This window comes from Fringilla coelebs, assembly GCF_963513975.1.
Source record: "Fringilla coelebs genome assembly, chromosome: 12".
Taxonomy (NCBI): domain Eukaryota; kingdom Metazoa; phylum Chordata; class Aves; order Passeriformes; family Fringillidae; genus Fringilla; species Fringilla coelebs.
Window position 1 is genome coordinate 19165912 of NC_140038.1, and position 17665 is coordinate 19183576.

The 17665-nt window shown below is 44.1% G+C and overlaps 1 protein-coding gene across 1 annotated transcript in view; it reads right to left on the reverse strand.

Annotated features, from left to right (window-relative positions):
- The window catches only part of ADAMTS17 (ADAM metallopeptidase with thrombospondin type 1 motif 17), a gene marked incomplete at its 5' end in the record, with an annotated part of 154974 nt that overhangs the window by 21955 nt on the left and 115354 nt on the right, over positions 1 to 17665 (reverse strand). The window contains 3 exons of the mRNA XM_084213817.1: positions 1076 to 1280; positions 12734 to 12869; positions 14710 to 14869. Coding sequence (XP_084069943.1) covers positions 1076 to 1280; positions 12734 to 12869; positions 14710 to 14869 — 501 coding nt within the window. The remainder of the gene's footprint in view (positions 1 to 1075; positions 1281 to 12733; positions 12870 to 14709; positions 14870 to 17665) is intronic.

A 17665-nucleotide genomic window follows, 5' to 3' on the forward strand; every position in this document is an offset into this window, starting at 1 on the left:
TGGTCTGTGCACATCTTTTGTAACAAAAGAATCTCATGCACCAGTGAAGGATCCAGCACCCCACTGAAAGGGAACACTGCTCTCACTTACCCATCACCTCTCTTGCCAAAACTAAGATTTCCTGTCCAGGAAGCGCACAATGAAATCCCATTGTGTTTGTGAGGAGACATTGCTCCTCAGGATCCCTTCTGTCCTGAGCTTCTGTGACTTTTAAGCACATTTCTAACAATAATATCTAGCAAAAGCTCTTTGACAATGGTTTAAACAGGAGCTCCCTGTTCCAAACAGAGGTGAATAATGAGGAATCCTTCCCACAGGAAGGGCTGTTGCTGGACAGCCAGGCTGGAATGAGGCTGGTAGAGCTGCAGCCACAGTGAAAGGAGCTCATCACACAGGTGAGTGCAGCAAATACAATATCAAAGTGAACATGGGCATCCTGTAAGGATTGCTACTCACAGGGTACAGACAAAGTTGCCCTGTAGTAGCTGAGTCCTGGTCAGGAACTGCAGGCACACTCCCAGATCACTCTACTGCTAAACAAAACACAGGGTAACTGTCTAGGTCTCCCATTATTTATGTCAGAAATGCATTCATAACACTTGGGAAAAAATTCTTAACTCTGAAACTACTCTGAGATGAACCTTTTATACAAAATATAAGCAGCTTTTTCTTCTTCCTGGAATTACACAAAAGAAGGCTGGATAGGGCCCAAAGATTGCCCATTCTCTGTAACATGCAGATGCCTGATAAACCTGGTATTTCTTCACACCACATTTAAATGGAGCCAGAAGCCCTGGGTTACTGCACTTCTGGCCTCAGGGCAGTGAAACATTTTTCCTTCTTGGTCAGAGTTTTCAGATGGAAAGATACAGCCCCCAGAGCATATCTAAACCCTGCCTTACTAACTTATCTGGTCTGGAAACCAAACCTGAGCTCCTCACTGCTCATCTCAAGAGATGAGAGTCCTGCCCAGCACTCCAGTGCTGCGAGGATGCTGACCATGAGAGCCGTGGATTAAGGCCAGTGTATCCAGAGCTCTGAGCAGTCTGGCTCCTTTCTGGAGTGAAGGTCCTACCTTTGACCACTCTGATGCTTCCCAGATGGACAGGCAGTCCCTTCCCTCACAGCTCTGCACCGTGGCTGGTTTGCTGCCCAGGCAGTAGAGGTCCCTGGTGTTGACGTAGGTGCCGTTCTGCAGCTGATAAACACAAGTGACCTCCCGGTGCTGCACTCCCTTCTCACACGTGGCAGAGCAGGGACTCCAGAGGCCAGTCACCCACCTGGGAAGGAGCCAGAGGATAAATGTTAGCAAACTGTTGGAATAAAACATGATGCTTCACTTAAAGCCAGTGAGAAATGGGCAGCTCTTCCGGGGGTGTGTGGGTGCTTCGCTGGTGCTGCGCTGTCATCACCCTGAGCTCACTGATCCCCTCTGGGAGCTGAAGTGTGTAAAGCAGCAATGTCAGCATGCAAAGGAATGTTCCCTCTTGACTCCATATCAGGCAAAACCCCAAACTCTGCATCACTCCCTTTAACCCCACTCTCTGCAGTGGGGCTGGTTTTTTCTCTCAGATAAAGACAGACTTGTCTGCAGACTGTCCTGCAAGACCATTCCTTGCAAGGGAAAGGAGGAATCCTCCCTTCTCTGTCTTCCAGCTCCACTGACTCCAGCAAGTGCTGGAAGCACCACAGTGGGGCTACAAGGCAGTGAATAAAGTGTCTAAGAAGGATCTGAAGGAGGAGGGGTGGAGGGAATGACATTTTTTTCTAAAAGAGAAGCAGCATCGATCTTCAGCTTCCTGCAATCTGTCAGTGAGAGCATGTTCCCTGTAATTACAGGCATTCCTGGATGGAGTGAGGGACTGGAGCAATAACTGTGCAGCCACTGTGCACCAGAAGGCTCTCATGCCTTTCTCACCAGGCAATTGACCTTCTAGCCTGTTATTCAGGACTGTCATCCAGATCTGTATCCTTACACCATGAATCTTTTACTTGTCACCCAGTCCTGAGCTGTCTATTATGGTAAGAGGCCCAAACAAGACTTCTCAAAAATAGGTCTGCTGAGAAATATTATTTAATTCTGCTGGAGATTCCTGTAACCCAGGTAGAGCAACCTATTTACCACATTTCCTTTGAAGGTGTTGTGTGTTACTTCTCTGAAACTAATTAAAAAACTGTTTCCCATCTTCCCATTCCTGAAGGGGGGAAAATCAGCTCAGCACCATTTGTAGAAACATCTTCACCTGCTGCAATTGTCATGAATTAATTTGTGAATGCCATGACTGGCGTGACAGCACTGATGACTGTGCTGACAGTGCAGGCAGAAGCCATTTGGTTTCAGCAGGACTGGGCAGACTGGCCACCTGTCTTTTGTGGAACAGGACTCTGCTCAAATGTTCCTGTGCATTAAAGCAGTTGACTGACACATCTGTGAATTCTGTTGGCTAAAACAGCTGGTGAGACACCAAACCTGTTTCTCCAGACTGCAGTTTTGGTGTATCTCTGTGGCCCAGGGCTTGGTATTTCTCCTATGGAATGGGAAAATGTCAGCTGGGAAATTGAATACTAGGGCTGAAATACTGACAAAAATAGCCCTGAAGTGCAGAAATCAGTGTTCATGAAAATTAATAGCCAGGCCTCCTTGGTATCAGCTGGGCTCTGCCCAGCTGGAGCAAAGTGAGGGAATTATCCACCTGGGGGAAGGAACCTCCTGACAAAGGCATGGAGGGGCAGAAATGATTGTGCTTTATGAGCTGAGTGTGAGTCACAAGGCTGGGAAAGGGCCCTGCCCAGGCTCCCCTCAGCTAATACTCACTTCAGCACTGTGCTCTCACTGTGATCTACAGCTACTGGCAGAAGAAAAAGGGAAAGGGGCTGAAAGCAAAGGAGAAAGATAAAAATACATTCTTGGCAGAGGCTGTCTGTGAGCTTGCACTTAGGATGGGCAGCACACAGCATGCCAACTATTTCCAAGATGCCTTAAGAAGAGAGGTTATGGCTTTCCTTTTAGGAAGGAAAATTCCTTTCTATTTTTTTTTTGTTTGTTGTGCTTGAGGAGGGAAGAAATCACCTGGTTTTTACCCTGTTTGCTGGTCTCTCAGTACCAGCACAGACATGACAGAGTGCAACTAGAAAATCAGCACAGAAAAAACAAGTATTACCATCATGAGAAGAATGATTGCATTGGGAACGAGCTGAAACCCAATACAAAGATGTGTCTGTGGTGAAAACAATCTCCAGCTTCAGCCACCATCCACTACATCCACTCCTGATCCCAACCCTGTGGTTACAAATCAGGTGGGGCAATGCTGTAAGAGATCTCTGAGACCTCACAGCTCACTCTGTCAAAAATACAGTCAAATACACTCAGTCAAAATACTTACAAATTAAAGGCTATTTTCAAGTGGTGGTTTTACTTTCACAGCCAGGAGACAAGTGACATTAAATGCCTGAATAATACTAATATGTAAAGTAGGTTATTTTCAAAAGCACCAAGGGGATGATCACTTTGACCACTGAACTTCATCCTCTCAGTGAAATCTATGCTTGAATCAATGGCTTGTAAAAACAATCTGGCAAACAAGTAAAGATGAGTCCTACATACAGTCCTGGCAGTGCCCTGAATCCTCACAGTTCCCCCAAATTCTCCTTCACAGGCAGCTGAAAATATTGTTTTAGTGCCTGTAACACAAAGGAACATTACAACTGTATTTCAACAGTGTTCACAACCAATGGGGAAAAACAAAGGGTTTATGGATAAAGTGATTAAAGATGAAAATTCCTGTCAGTTTCAAATTTTTGGAAGGAATTTGCAGCAAGATATTAGCAGAATTACTATCTGCAAGTAATATACACACAGGGGAGAAAAATGTGATGTGCAAATAGTATCACATTATGGTAACTATTAAATTGCAGCACAGGTAGATTTCTGTCTCTACACTGTCATTACACCTTCTGAACACACCTGAGTTTGTTTAACAACAAGAGCTACTTAGAGGGTGATTTTCTTTAAAAAAGGGAGGCATTTTTCTTATGACAATGTCAAAAATAACTCCAGTGTTCTAACTCCAAACCCCAGGCTGGCTCTGTATTATTAACTAAGCCAATTAACTGCTGTACACTAAGCCCTGTGTATATCATATACAGAATTTGGCTTCCAGTTACACTTTAAGCCTGTAAACTGATCTTAGGGATTGCTTGACACCAGAGTTCTTTTCAGCTTGCTCTTTCCCTCCCAGGTTATAACCTATCTTCTGTGGGAGCAGGGGAGTGCTCCAGCTGGGGTCCCAGGAGAGCCTCTCACTTTGCCAACAAGCACTGATTTATGTGACAAACACACTCATCTTTCTCACAACCACAGGGATGCTTTCATCTCTGGTATTATTATTTTTTGTAATCTTACCTCTACAGAAGATTCAAGAGCTAAGTGATCCCTGCTGGTGGTCAAATTCAGGAAGAAAGTGATGAGCTTTTAAGCAGAGATTTTACCTCAGTCAGTGTCTGTCTTTCTAGCTAAAATATGCCCAGAAGGGTGTGATTTTCAAAAGCTTCAAAAAGCTGGGATGGGCAGGACATGCAATCTGAGAGGGCTGCTCTAAATCTTTGTCTTCTGAGTCTTCCTCAACCTCTGACCTCTCAGTATCTCTTCTGAGGAGTTGGGAGTTCTTCTGATCTGCTTTGGCAACACTTATCTGGCAGGCCCCTGGAGCAAACTTGAAATATCTTTTGGAGATTCAGTTCATCATTTGATCTTTCTATGGTCTGGATTAGTTTTTAACCTTGAATTATCTACTCTACCTGCTTGCCTAAGACTACCACATTTTCTAGGGGAAAAAAAAAATGCCTACAGCACAATGTACATAAACCCCAGGGAGGTGAATGTCTGCAAATGAGGGCTGAGAGCTAAAGAGTTGGGAAAATAAAGTTAGGAAGATAAAATGGATGAAGGCTAAAGGATGGGGGTGAGGGAGTGCAATTAAAAGACATGAAATCACTTTTCAGAGATTCACAGCCTCTTATAAAGCCATTCCCTCTTCTGGGGTAAATATTGTAACCCATTAAATTTTCCCTGGTTGTTTCTGCCCTGAGCCCTGCAGAACAGTGTGTTCTCTTCCACTAACTATACATCCATGCCATGTTCACACATCCCCTCACTACCTACTGGGTACTTTAGTTGCCTTCCCAATGCTACAGTGACATTTATTTCCCTGCTTTCACAGTAATAGCTCGATATGACCAAAGAGAAGTCTGCAATAACACATTTTTTTATTATTTTGTTATTAAACCTGTTTTTTTAGAGCTGGCTCTTACCTACAACAAGTTTAGACCCTGTGCTACTGCTGAGTAAAGCATCAGAGGAAACTTCCTACATTTGGTTTAATGCACAAGTGAGGATAAGTCCATGCCCAGTTAGCACTGGTTGTCTTTAGCACCAGTTTTTGATGCAAAATCCTGTTGAAGTCACTCTTACTTTTCTGAGGCTCCTGGAGGAAACTGTGGCTCTACTGATTTAGACAAAAGTCAGACCAACTTTCAGCAGGGCCAGGATTTTACATTGGATAATTTTAGCAAGAAGAATTGGAAAAGATTTCTGAGAATCAGTCATGTGGAACTGACAGATATACTTTGCTTACAGCTGTCAAACCAAGCTCATGCTCGACTGTGTAGAAGAAAAGTCTCTTTACAAATGGAATTGTGTTTTCCATGAAACACACAGACACACTGCTATTGGACTGTCCTCTCCCCACACACTCCTGAAGCTCTCCACCACCTCTCTGCTGCACTGGACTCAAAACAATCAGGTGAATCTTGTCTTTTGGGAACAGGTTGTGCCACACCCAGGCACTAGAAGGCTTTTTTTCTTTTTTTTTGGAGAAAAGTACAAGGAATCTAGTAGAATAATACAGCTGCTGATGTTGAAAGTAGGACTCCAAGACTAACATTCCTGTCTGATTGCCTTTATAAACAGTGCTCAGTAATTTTCCAGTACAGTAGTCATTCTGCTAACAGACTTGCCAACTTTCACTCACACAGGTTTCTTTTTTTCTTTAGTGATTATCATTTTGACAGGCTTTTTTTTTCTTTTTCAATTTCCCACCAATAAGATCAGCCATGGAAAAATGTTTTATAATTTACATACACCTTGTGAAGTTCTTTTTTCAGATGGAAGCCATTGTTCCCTCTCCTCCTCCCCCAGACGAGCAGATCTCTCCGTTTTGGAGGACTCAGTGTGGGGTCAGTGTGAGGAGGTGTCCTGCTGGCTGCCATCAAGGGACAGAATTTCAGCACTCTCAGAGCTCCTCTGCAGTGAGTTTTCCCTACCCACCTCCATGGTAGGTGTAGCTTTAATGGGCAACTGGTTTCCAGCTCCATTCCCTGCCTTTCCAGGAAGGCAGTGCCTTCTCAGCCCCCAGCACACGATGCATACTGTGAAGATCATTACAGCAGGCAGCAGGAGGAGTGGATTTCACAATTAAATATTTTGCTGGATTATCCTGCTAATCCTTTTCTGTGGGTTAGAGCAGCACTTGGCCTGAAGAGCTTCAAAACAAAGCAGCACAGATCATGTAACATTTTAAAACAAGGCAATGGTCAACCACAAGGTTGGTGAGTCAAACACTGCACTGGGAAAGAAGTGATGGAAGCCAGCCTGGGTGTTTACACCAAAGCTAAGGGACCTGTCTCATGACTCCAAGTGGAAAATAATGCCAAATTAACTCCTGCTCCAGCAAATCATCTTGGATTATTTGATATAAATGCATTTAGCAGTAGCCAAAGAGCACTTTTCATTCTAAACTGCCTGCTCCCAAGCCTTCTCTGCCAGAATTGCTCCACTGAGTTGAGCTGCTGGATTTGCTGGAAGATACAAACAAATTGTCTTTGTTACTGACTGGTACTCGATGACGTGCCTACAACCTGGAGCACAGGGGGTTTTGTCCCCTTTTGGTGGATGGGGATCACCATCAACTGACCTGGACCCAGATGTGCCCACAGCAAGACATCAGCCACCCCTCACAAAGGTGCCTGGGAGTGTCTCAGGTTTTCTGGTGTGCAGAATTTTGGCTTTTGCTGCTGCAAGGCCCACGGGAGCCCTGCTGCAGGCAGTGCCCCGAGGAGCTGCCACCAGAGCGCAGCATTCCCTGCTCCAGCCCCTCCAGCACAGTCCTGGCAAATTCATTAAGCTCAAGCTGATTCTGGAGATCCCAACTCCAGCTTTGGGAAGTACTTCAAAATGAGCTCTTACGTGGTGCCTCCTTGGATCAGAGGGTGCTAACATTACTATTGATGCCAGATTTCCAGGCTAAAATGAAACCCTCCCCACGGCTGTTCCTTCTTTTCTTTTCTTTTTTTTTTTCATGTAACCAAATCCAATGCACATCAAAGATGTTTCTCAGCACAAGGCACAGACAAGGGTTTGAACCTGTTGGCATTGAACCTTTTGGATGATAAACTGCATTAATGAAAGGACTGACCCGTCTGGAGCCATTAAAAGTCCAGCTCAGCCCCTTCAGTTAACAAACACCCACACCCCTCCAGTTTAGTGCAATTTCTATCCAGCCCTGTGAGGAATTTGCTGATGTTCTCAAAGAGATTCCCATCATATTGTTGCCCCCAAAATCTAGTATTTGCAAGACAACCACTTCACAAGATAAATCTGAAATTGCTTTGTTCCCCATCTACCTGTGAAGACAACACACAGAAATGGGGTGCAAACAGAATCAGGGAGACAGGACTGATTTCTGCATTATTCTGATTTCTGTATTATTCTGACTTCTGTATTCCTGGCTGTTAAACAGAGCACTGTCACAGGGATATGGTGAAGTCTAGAGGGCAGGGTGGACTCTCAGTCAGCACATGAATACACACCCTAAGCCTAAATCAGACCAGGAGTCAAAGCAGTGGGCACCATCAACCATCACATGCTGAGGCACCATTACTTGGCACTCCCCAGCCTTTGGACATGTTTTTGAGGTGCTGAGCCAACTGGGGCCTTGACTGACTCTTAGAACTGGCTTCATTTTCCCCCAGTGGGCCTGTAGTGGTGTGTGAACCCTTGGGGAGCCTGGTGCTGGATTCCAGCCCATGGATGGAAAATGAAAGGGAAAGAGAAGAAAGACAGAAGGAAGTGATCCATGTAACCACAGAGCTGACCTCAGCAGCGTGCCAGCTTTTAGAGCTGATATGGAGGGCAACAATAATCAAGGACACAGTGGTAAAAGGATGCAAGATAGGCTTCCTCCAGGCAAAATTCATTGGCTGCTTTTCTCTGACTAAAATAACTGGTTTTCCAGACAAAGGAAATGTGGTAGATTTAATCTGTTTGGTGAAGAACTCCTTTTGCTGCATGGGAAATGCTAACTGGTGACATGCTGGGAAACACAGATATAATTGTGTAATTCATAGAGAGGTGAGAGCTGGCCTCCTATCTACCTTTAGTGCTGCAAAGGAGTACCAGGTATGAAAGGAATTTAGCTCAGTTACTAGTGGGCTTCCTGAAAGGTCTGTCTTGCATTTGATCTAATTTACTATGCTCATTAATGACCTTGGCACAAAAAAGAAGAAAACTGCTGGAAAATTGAAGAAAATGCTGACAATACAAAGCCTAGAAGCAGTGTCAATGCCTCAGAGGATTAGGATGTCAAACAGGAAGAACTGAATAACCTTCAGTACTGCAATAACAAAACTAGGATGGAAATAAACAGCACACAGTGCAAGGCTGAGGGCTCAGGGACCAATAACAAGCATTTCTGTGTTAAACTAGGGTTCATACAATGAAATAAATGAGGAGGAAAACATCTCGAATGACTGTAAGCCACAAATATGATGCAGCCATGAAAAAAGCAATAAGAAGTTAAAGTAATGGATTTAGCCCAGAAAAATGATTGAAGGAGGAGATACAATGGTTTGTTGTGTCCTGTGGCAAATAGCCCAAGGCTGAAAGGAAGGGAGGGAAAATACTCTGTAAGAAAAGGAAACAGAGCTGATGCACAAAAAAAAGGTTGAAAAACGACAGTGAGTAACCTAGGCTGGAAATAAAAAGTTCTGACCCACATGAACAGTGAGATCAAAGGAGAGCCTTCCAGTGAGGGAAGGAGCCTGTGGAAAAAGCTCAGCTTATAGAAAGCAGTCTAAGATATGCTGCTGGTAGTAGCAGAAAACTAACCCTTGGGCTCAGGAGATATTTTCAAGTCCTAAACAGTGAAAATAAGTGCTCAGGGTCTCCTGTGGTTTTCTGTAGATGCAGCCAGGGATTTCTGGCATTTATGCTGCTGTTCAGCATCCATGTAAGAACACCAAATATTCAGCAGACCCCTGAAAGAACTTAACCTCTCCTAAAATCTCTTACAGCAAAGAGGAGAAAAATTACCAGCATTTGCACACAGTCCATTACAAGTCCAACAGTTGGGGAATTTCATGTGGTTTTGGTGCTTTTCCTGCGTTGGAGTGGAGCAGTTTCATAGCCACAGCCCCAGCCATGCATGCAGAAGTGTGTGGCCAGTGGCCGAGCTGTGTTTTCAGTGAAAACAGCTGATGGGATCTGTGATTTGTGAGTCTGGTGCCAGCCCCAGGGCTGGCCCTGCCGCTGTATTTGGGTTGGTGCTGGGCGTGCTGGAAGCGACCCATCCGCGCCGCATGCAGGAATCCAGATTCCATCTGGTTACAGCAGGGTTTTGTAAAAAATACCTAAAGAGCTAGGCAAAGGATTAGAATAAAGAGGTGCTAATAGGGTGCAGTTGGGACAGGAAAGGAAGCTGTAAAGAATTTAATGGAAAAAGAGGGTCAAGGAACATAAAAAATAAAATAGGAAGAAAAAGAGACTTTTTTTTAAAAGGTGAAAGAGTAACAATAATAAAGAATGAAAGATTCTTTTATTTTTGCCAGTTTCAACAAAACCCTTAAGAAAATTCTCTTCTCTGACGTTTAATTTTAAAACATGTCAGTGTATCCAATCAAGTTTTAAATCCTGCTTTGTTTTCCTCAGATGCTGGGTTGCAGTTGGAGAATTCCAATCTTCTCCTTGGCCTCATGAAAGTACTGTCCCCTGCCCTACATTATTTGGCTCTCCTGAGAGGTGGCTGAAGTTCAAAGGGATATATAATTTACAAAGCACTTTGGGATCGTGCTGGAAGAAAGACACTGTTATTAATAACATACCCTTTTTTCCTCCTGATCACTTTATAAATGTGGGTGACTATTTATTTTATTTTTATTACAATCTCAACAGCAACAGCCTCTTCCTCCTCTTAAACAATATGATCTCACCCCATCCCAAAGAGTTTGCAATCTAGCTTCTACATGGATTGAGAGAGGAAACAAAGGGACAGTGTGGGATAGTGAATTAAAGTCACACAGCCCATCCAAAAGTGAAACAGAGACTGAGTGTCCTCTGACCCAGTCCTGTGCTGGCCAAAAGACCCCTCTCTAGAGATAAATACTCTGAAAGGTGATGCTCCTAAATTTTGAGTGAAAGTGCAAATGCAATTCAGAATGCACAAAACAGAGCTGGTTTACTAGAGAAAGGAGAGCATTGTTCCTTCTTCTGAACTCAGGTGAAGGGCTTAGGTCTGAGTGGAAATGGGAAAGGACCTTATTGTAACAAGATGCTACAATAATTTTACTTGAAACCCTAAAACAAATTCAGGGCTCATAAAAAAAGCATTGACATGGTGAAAGAGAAGGGTTTCTTTAAGATGTTCTTGGTCAGAGAATATGCTAAGCATGCTTTTCTAATGTCTGGGTGGGCAAACGCAAGTGGAAATTTAAATTCTACAGAGGCACAGAGAATGTGCTTCTGAAAATGTTTCCAGTTAAAAGCATGTTAAGTGTGAAAGTGTACTCTACACGGAGGGAGTGAGGGAGTGTGGTCTATCAGATCATCAGCAAAGATTCTGTGGCCTTTCCAGGTTCTAAGCAATTCAGTGTCTGCTGTCATTGCTCTGAAAAAAAGTGGGCCAACAAGAGTGTCCCTGTGCCAGAGCTCACTGCTCACTGCTGGGCAGAATTGTGCTAAGCTGTGCCCATAAACTGCCTGCTGGCTCCACACAGAGGAAGAGACACCTTGGAATAACATTAAGGGCTGGACCCCATTCCCCAGAGGAACACAGGCTGGATACAGGAGCAAAGTAATCCTTTCTGAGGAGTTTCTGTGTGATTTAACCTCACCCACTGCCACTGCCCTGGACAGGCAGCAGCGCTGGGCAGCAAAGAGAGCTCCCCAGGGGCTCAGGGTCATGGAGATCCCTCAGAGCACACTGTGGGTCTCAGGGCTGCAACATGGCCAGAACTTCCCATCCTTGCTCTCAGCTGGTAGAGGCAGAAGCTGCCCACAACTTCCAGAACTTTTAAAGTTGCTTTTCTTCATCTCTACCACCCGGAATCCCTCCTATACCTGCCTGGGCTTACTCCAGTCTACTCTTGACAGCTTTCCAAAAGGTCAGTGAGAAACATTTCATGCCAAGGCAGAAACACAAGCAGATGCTTCTTCTGAGAGAGTGTCATGACAGAAATCCCAGCCCCACTGGACTTCCTTCTTCAAGGAAACAGTTATTTCCTTGAAGTCATTGGGATTTTGGCTCTCCTTACACACCAGGGTATCTCATTATACCTTTCAGTACTGCAAGCTGTACAGCCAATATTGCCCAGCAGCAATAACAGGCAGTGCAGACAGAAACTGAAACCTGAACCAGCCTTATTGATGGATGACCTGACACTGCATTTCCCTGCTCCAGGGCACTTTAATCAGAGTGCAGGTCTAATTAGAAGGAAGTGTGCTGTTTGCTGTTGCCCCCGTTGCTTCTGCCAGCAGGATTAGCTTTGTAGGTGCATTTCCCTGGCTTGTCTGATTATCCAAGATGCAGCAGCCAGCAGGTTGGCTTGAAGATGCTTTTTTAGGTATTGTTCAGCTTTATCTAAAATTGATTTTATCATGGAATGTTCTGAGCTGGAAGGAACCCACAAGGATCATTGAGTCCACTTCTGAAGTGAATACATGGATCAAACTCCTGATCCTGGTGTTATTCTAACTACTATCAAAACTGGAGCTTCTACACTAGAATGCTAAACATCGCTGCAGAACAAAAGTGAACTTTTTTTTTTTAGCTAACAAACTGAACAAATTAATTTACCTTCCTGTCTTTTGTAATTTTGGTCAGAAATGTCTTTTTTTAATATAACACAGATCAAAATAATTTTAAGTACAAGTGTTTGCCAAATTAAAAAAAAAAAGATATTTTTATTATTGTTAGAGATCTCTAATAACTAGTGAGGAGAAAAGCACCCTTACTGAGGAAAACATCTAAAATGTGTTTCATCATAATTTAATTTATTGACCTCAGGGTTTTTGTAGTACTGTTTGACAGTTAATCAGACCCCATTCTGTGCTGATTCAAAAAAAGAAAGGTTAGATATGCAGTCACTCTAGTCTTGTCTAACTTTATACTGCAAGTTCTGTCTCCCAGGAGGCAACCAAGGGGAAAAGAAAACCATCCCCAAACAATGTATGCAGCCTGCATGGAATCTGGCCTTACTGACCACAAATTAAAGGGGCTTTGTCTGAGGTAATGAAAATCTGACCTGCTCAACAAAAGGAAATGAATATTACAGCTGCTTACTGTGGCTAACAATGCGTCCCAATACTTTGAGACATTTTCACTGTGTTCACCAGATGGAGGCTTTGGAAAGGGGCAGTTTCTGAAGGAAAAGGATATTGGTTTTAGTGTTTGTAACTCCTTACCGTGACTGGCAGGGGTGTGTGTTACATTTCCTGACCTGGGGCTCGGGGCGGGTCACTCGCTGGCAGTCACTGTCATTCACCAGTGTCATGGTCTTGTTAATGATCCGAGTGCAGGACACGATGGTTCTCCTCTCACCTGGAAGCCAAATCAAAAAGAGCTCTGAACAAAACCACCTCCACTTATCAACCAAAACTCAAAAGCTTGGAGCTCCCAGCTCCCTCTACCAGATGTACTCTACCACCTCTGCAAGAAATCTCATTCTCCACTTCTGCCAGACCTTTGTACTGGCATGTTTTGGGTTGTTTTTTTTCCAGAAAAGCTACAAATCTTTCCCCAATAATCATGCAATTGACTGTTTCACATGAGCAGCAACTTGAGCTTTCTCCTTCTAGTGTTTAACATGGAAAGGAGCTTTAAAACAATTTGTTTTCATTTCTGGTTCCTCCTCCACAGGTAGCTGTGCCCTGTCATCACCTCGGGCAGATGTGCTTAAGTCACAGAACCTCCCACCCCCAGATAATGTGACTGATAATGACAGGACAGCTGCCTCCTGCTGCTCCCCGGGCAGGATGTGAGGATGAAAAGGACTGACCGAGGTTCAAGAGTCATTAACTGAGCTTGTTCATAATTCACAAAGAGGAAATAAAGCCACCAAAACAAATTATTTCTCATCTCCTGCTCCTCCAGATATACTGCTTTAAAATCCTTGTGGCAGGAGGCATCTCAGGAGGAGTCAGCATTTCTCACATAAACTATGCACCAGGAGTTTCCTTCATCCAGTGTGGCCCTCAGGGTTCAGCCTTCCACTGAGTGGCATCAGGAAAGCTGTGCCACAGGGAGCATGACAGTGACCAGATGTGACAAGGAAAGTGCTACCCCTGCTCTGTGTGACTTTGCTTCACTGCTAATTTTGGTTTCTCAGGTTTGTTTTCTAACCCTGAGTCTGCGTCAGATTGAGTTTATTCACCATCTGCAGCTGAAAATAAAAAAATAACTCACGTTCTGCTAATAAAAAATATGCAAACATCTGTATGGAAAGGAGAAAGGCCCTTCTCAGCTTGGATATGTAGCAAAAACATTGGACAAAAATAAAAGACCAATTATCAAACTAGTACTGGTAGGAGCCATGCTGGAAGACACTGATTTGATTCAAATTTGTAACAGGCTTACAAAAAAAATCAGAAGGGCCACAAATAAATTTCCTTTTCCTTGATGTGAGGGTTTAATGGCTTAAAAATCATTATTTTAATGCACTAGTAAAAGTGTCTCTTCTAAAGTGAGTCCTATTTACAGAAAAAAACCAGTAATTTCAGTGCACTGAGGGCAGTGAGCCTGCAAATGTGAAGATGAGCTCTTTCCTCCTGTCATGTCACATCATAAATAACTAAGTCTGCTGGTGAAGACAGACTGCCCAGAACGCTTGGAAATGATCTGTTTTCCTCAGGGAACAACCTCCTTCTTCCAGCCCTGCAAATGCAATGGACAGTGTCTGACAAAGCAGTCTCTGGTTTCACAGCACCAGCTCCCCCAGGGCTCCGGTAGATCTGTCTGGGCACATCCAGGGATGCAAAGGGAGCTTTGGCACGTGCTCCTGGATGGGAGCATCTGATGCAGATCTCCAGGAGCTGTCCCAGCAGCACTGCTCCATCCCTGGGGAGGGAAGGGCTTTTCCCTGAGCGTGCCTGGACACCTGTGAGATGCTGCTCCAGGAATGTGGTGGGGGCTGCAGGCGTGGGGCTGCACAAAGAATCCAGGTGCAGCTCCAGCCTGCGGTGACAGAGCAGTGTCCCTGCCAAAAGGCTGGCTGGAAATTAACTGTGGGGACGGGGATCAGAGCAGGGAAAGCCGGTGAGAACGAGCTCTCATTGAATTCATTATGGCAAAGTCCATTTCCATGGCCAATTTCTACCTCTCCTGTGGCTGGAGGCTGCAAACACCACTCAGGGATTCCCACCAAGGCTCCTGGTGTCCCTACCTCCTCCACACTGCACACTGCATCCTTCCCATCCACTGTGTGTCCAGATGTACAAGGAATCCTGCTGCTTTTCTGGCTCGCTTCTGTTTTCAGCAGTATAGTTTACAGGGATGGTGTATTCATAATGAATTCCATAATTCTGGTCGTGGAATAACAGCACCTGGTTCAGCAGGAAAAGAGAGGCTGTTGCAACACACTGTGCTGGGAGAGCCAACAGGCAGAGATAGCACTGCTGGAAATGCTGGCTCAGGAAAAAATCCCTAAAATATAAATACCTTGTGAAAGGTATTTATCTTTTAACCAAATCTTTATCTAGAAAACTTAGATTACAACGGCACTGGTAAAACAGGGCAACTGCAGGAGCAAGAACTGCTTATGATTTGTGAATATTTAAAGCAGCACAGGGATGTCTAAACCTGGAATTCAAGGCATAGCTTCCAGCCTCGTATGTGATCAGCAGGACACTGGCTATTCAAAGAGAAAGACAACAGGAAGCATTAAATCAGTAGTTTTCATATACCAACCATTTTAAAGAGTATCTAGAGTTAAACATCTGAAAGAATAAGGTGATGCTTCTCAGAGTAAAAAAACCTGCTGCACAAAAAGTCCTTTGTCTCCTGGTGAATGTGGCACTCAAGGCAAGCATGACTACTCCTGCTGCCAAGCTGTAGCAGCAGGGTTTCATGCCTCAGAAAACTGTGGATGACAAGCAAAAGCCATATCATACAGCTTCTGGTAACATATATTTTTATCCCTGCATATTGCTAGAGGAAGGTGAAACCTGCTTCCAACAGCAGGCTACTTCCTATGGAACCACTTGTGATGTCTCCAGTGCTATTACTCCAAAATTCCCTGACTGTTAACAAAGCAACAGAGAAAAATGTTTATGTTTTCACTATAGGCAGATGAGAGTATTGGTCCTGTTTTGATTTACATGTTGGACTTCATTTGGCTCTCACTTTCCCTGGCTTGAATCAGAACTGATTGGAAGATATCCCAGGGAGAACAGGGTCCATGGAATCTGAATTACCACAGTATTAACAAATGCCATAGAAGTACCACTGTAATGTTCATGCTGTGGCTTTAAACTTATTTATACTCCTTATCCCATGATTTGAGCAGCATTAAACAGGTGAATTGTGCTGGCTTTTGTCACCTACTGAAAAAGGAGCAATGCCTTATCAAATAAAGGCTCTCATAAGTTGAGCAAGCAGCTGCCTGTTTGAAAAATGACAAATTTGCAAATGCTATTATCCCCCAACAATAATTATTTTCCCTTCAGATTTGCACAATCATTCCTACTTAACCAATAATCTCACTAAAGCTATCAGGAGCTTGTTTAACCACACAATTGAGCTGAAAGAAGGGGTCCTGGCAGCCTGTGCTGTGAACACTGAGGGGGCTCCACAAACTCAGCACCCATGAGCTGCTCTGCACAGGGCAGAACCCTGGGCAGATGAACCTCTCCCAGAGGACATGGAGAACAAGGACATGATTTTGCTTCAGCTACAGAGGGAGCCTCACTTCCAGGACTGAATATCAGGGTTGCAACCAGCCGGCCATCATTACAATTTCAAAGAACACTGTTGTTTTTTTTAAGCACAATTAAAACACCAGGCAGGCAGTGGCAGAGAGCTTGAGCCCTGCTCTGGCTTTCTAGAAGTGCAGGAGATATGAACTCCTGTTCTAGAGAACTGATCAGTCAGCCTTGTCTAAAACCCCCTTCTGCTCTGGGAGTGTTTGGTTGTCCTCTGTTGCACAAGGAGGACTAGCACAGGCCTACTTACACAAACACCAGTTTCTCCAAGAAATACACTCACAGCAATGCACTTGGAGAAATGCCTCAAGTATTAAAAAGCAGCTCCTAAAAAGAAATCCTTATTATCTCAATATGGGTGCGAGACCAGTGAATCTAAAGGCCCATATGAAACCAATTTCATGCAATTTCGTAGCCATATATAATTGGGGGGTGTGTGTATGTGTGTATAATTGGTTTCAAATGCAGGTCACAATGGATTGACTGAAGCTTCTGGCTCTTTGTCAGTCCAGTGTATTCCACCACTGTTTGAACAACAGTTTTCTATTTAGAGGGAACTGGTAACCATCCTGCCTTTCTTGTGTTGAAAGAATGAAACCCACCACCCTGTATCAAGGAAAAGATTTGTATCTGATTTGAAGCAAAGACTTCATGTGTGCTTTGTTTACTACTGGCAGTGATTTAAAACCACGTTTTTTAATGGTCTGGTAATTTTTACATTCCTCATTTTTAATCATTTCTGTGAAGAAAGGTGAAGAAGGAACATTTCTTCTGCTTATGTCTGCTGAAAGGGCCTGTCTGTATCTGGACAGGACACTCATGGAGAAGCTCAAAATCACTCCTATGTTAGCTACTTACTCCTTAACGAAGGGGAGCTGAGCATTTCTTTAAAACCAAAGCTCTGCTGATGCTGAGGTTCACAAAATGCCAAAATCCAGATTTTACTGCAGTGGACCTCAACCAAATAATGCCCCAGAAGGTTCCAAAAACTGCCAAAGGAACCCTGCACAGCATCTTCCCAAACGGTACCTGTGCAACTCCTGTTTCTCACATGAGCTTGGGAAGACCTTGGTAGTACAAGATACTTTATCAGAGTCTGGTTTCAGGAGGGAAGGCTTGTGTTAAGGCCAAAGTCCAGAAGAAGCTGATGTTTCTGATGGTGAAGAAGGTGTCAAACACCTCCTTTGAGTGGGCACACCCTGGACTACACGGGTGAGCCAGGAAGGTGCTGGTGCACCCTGCACCTCTGACTATTCCAGCTGTAACCTCTTTGAATCCAGCATTACACTGGTCTGTGAGCCTGTAAACTCACTCATCTGTCTGAGAAAGCAAAGACAAAACCCCTCATGTTCCTCTGCAGCTGATTTTGACACCAAGAAGGTACTGACAAAGTGGATATTACTGTCAGCCTTTTGTGTG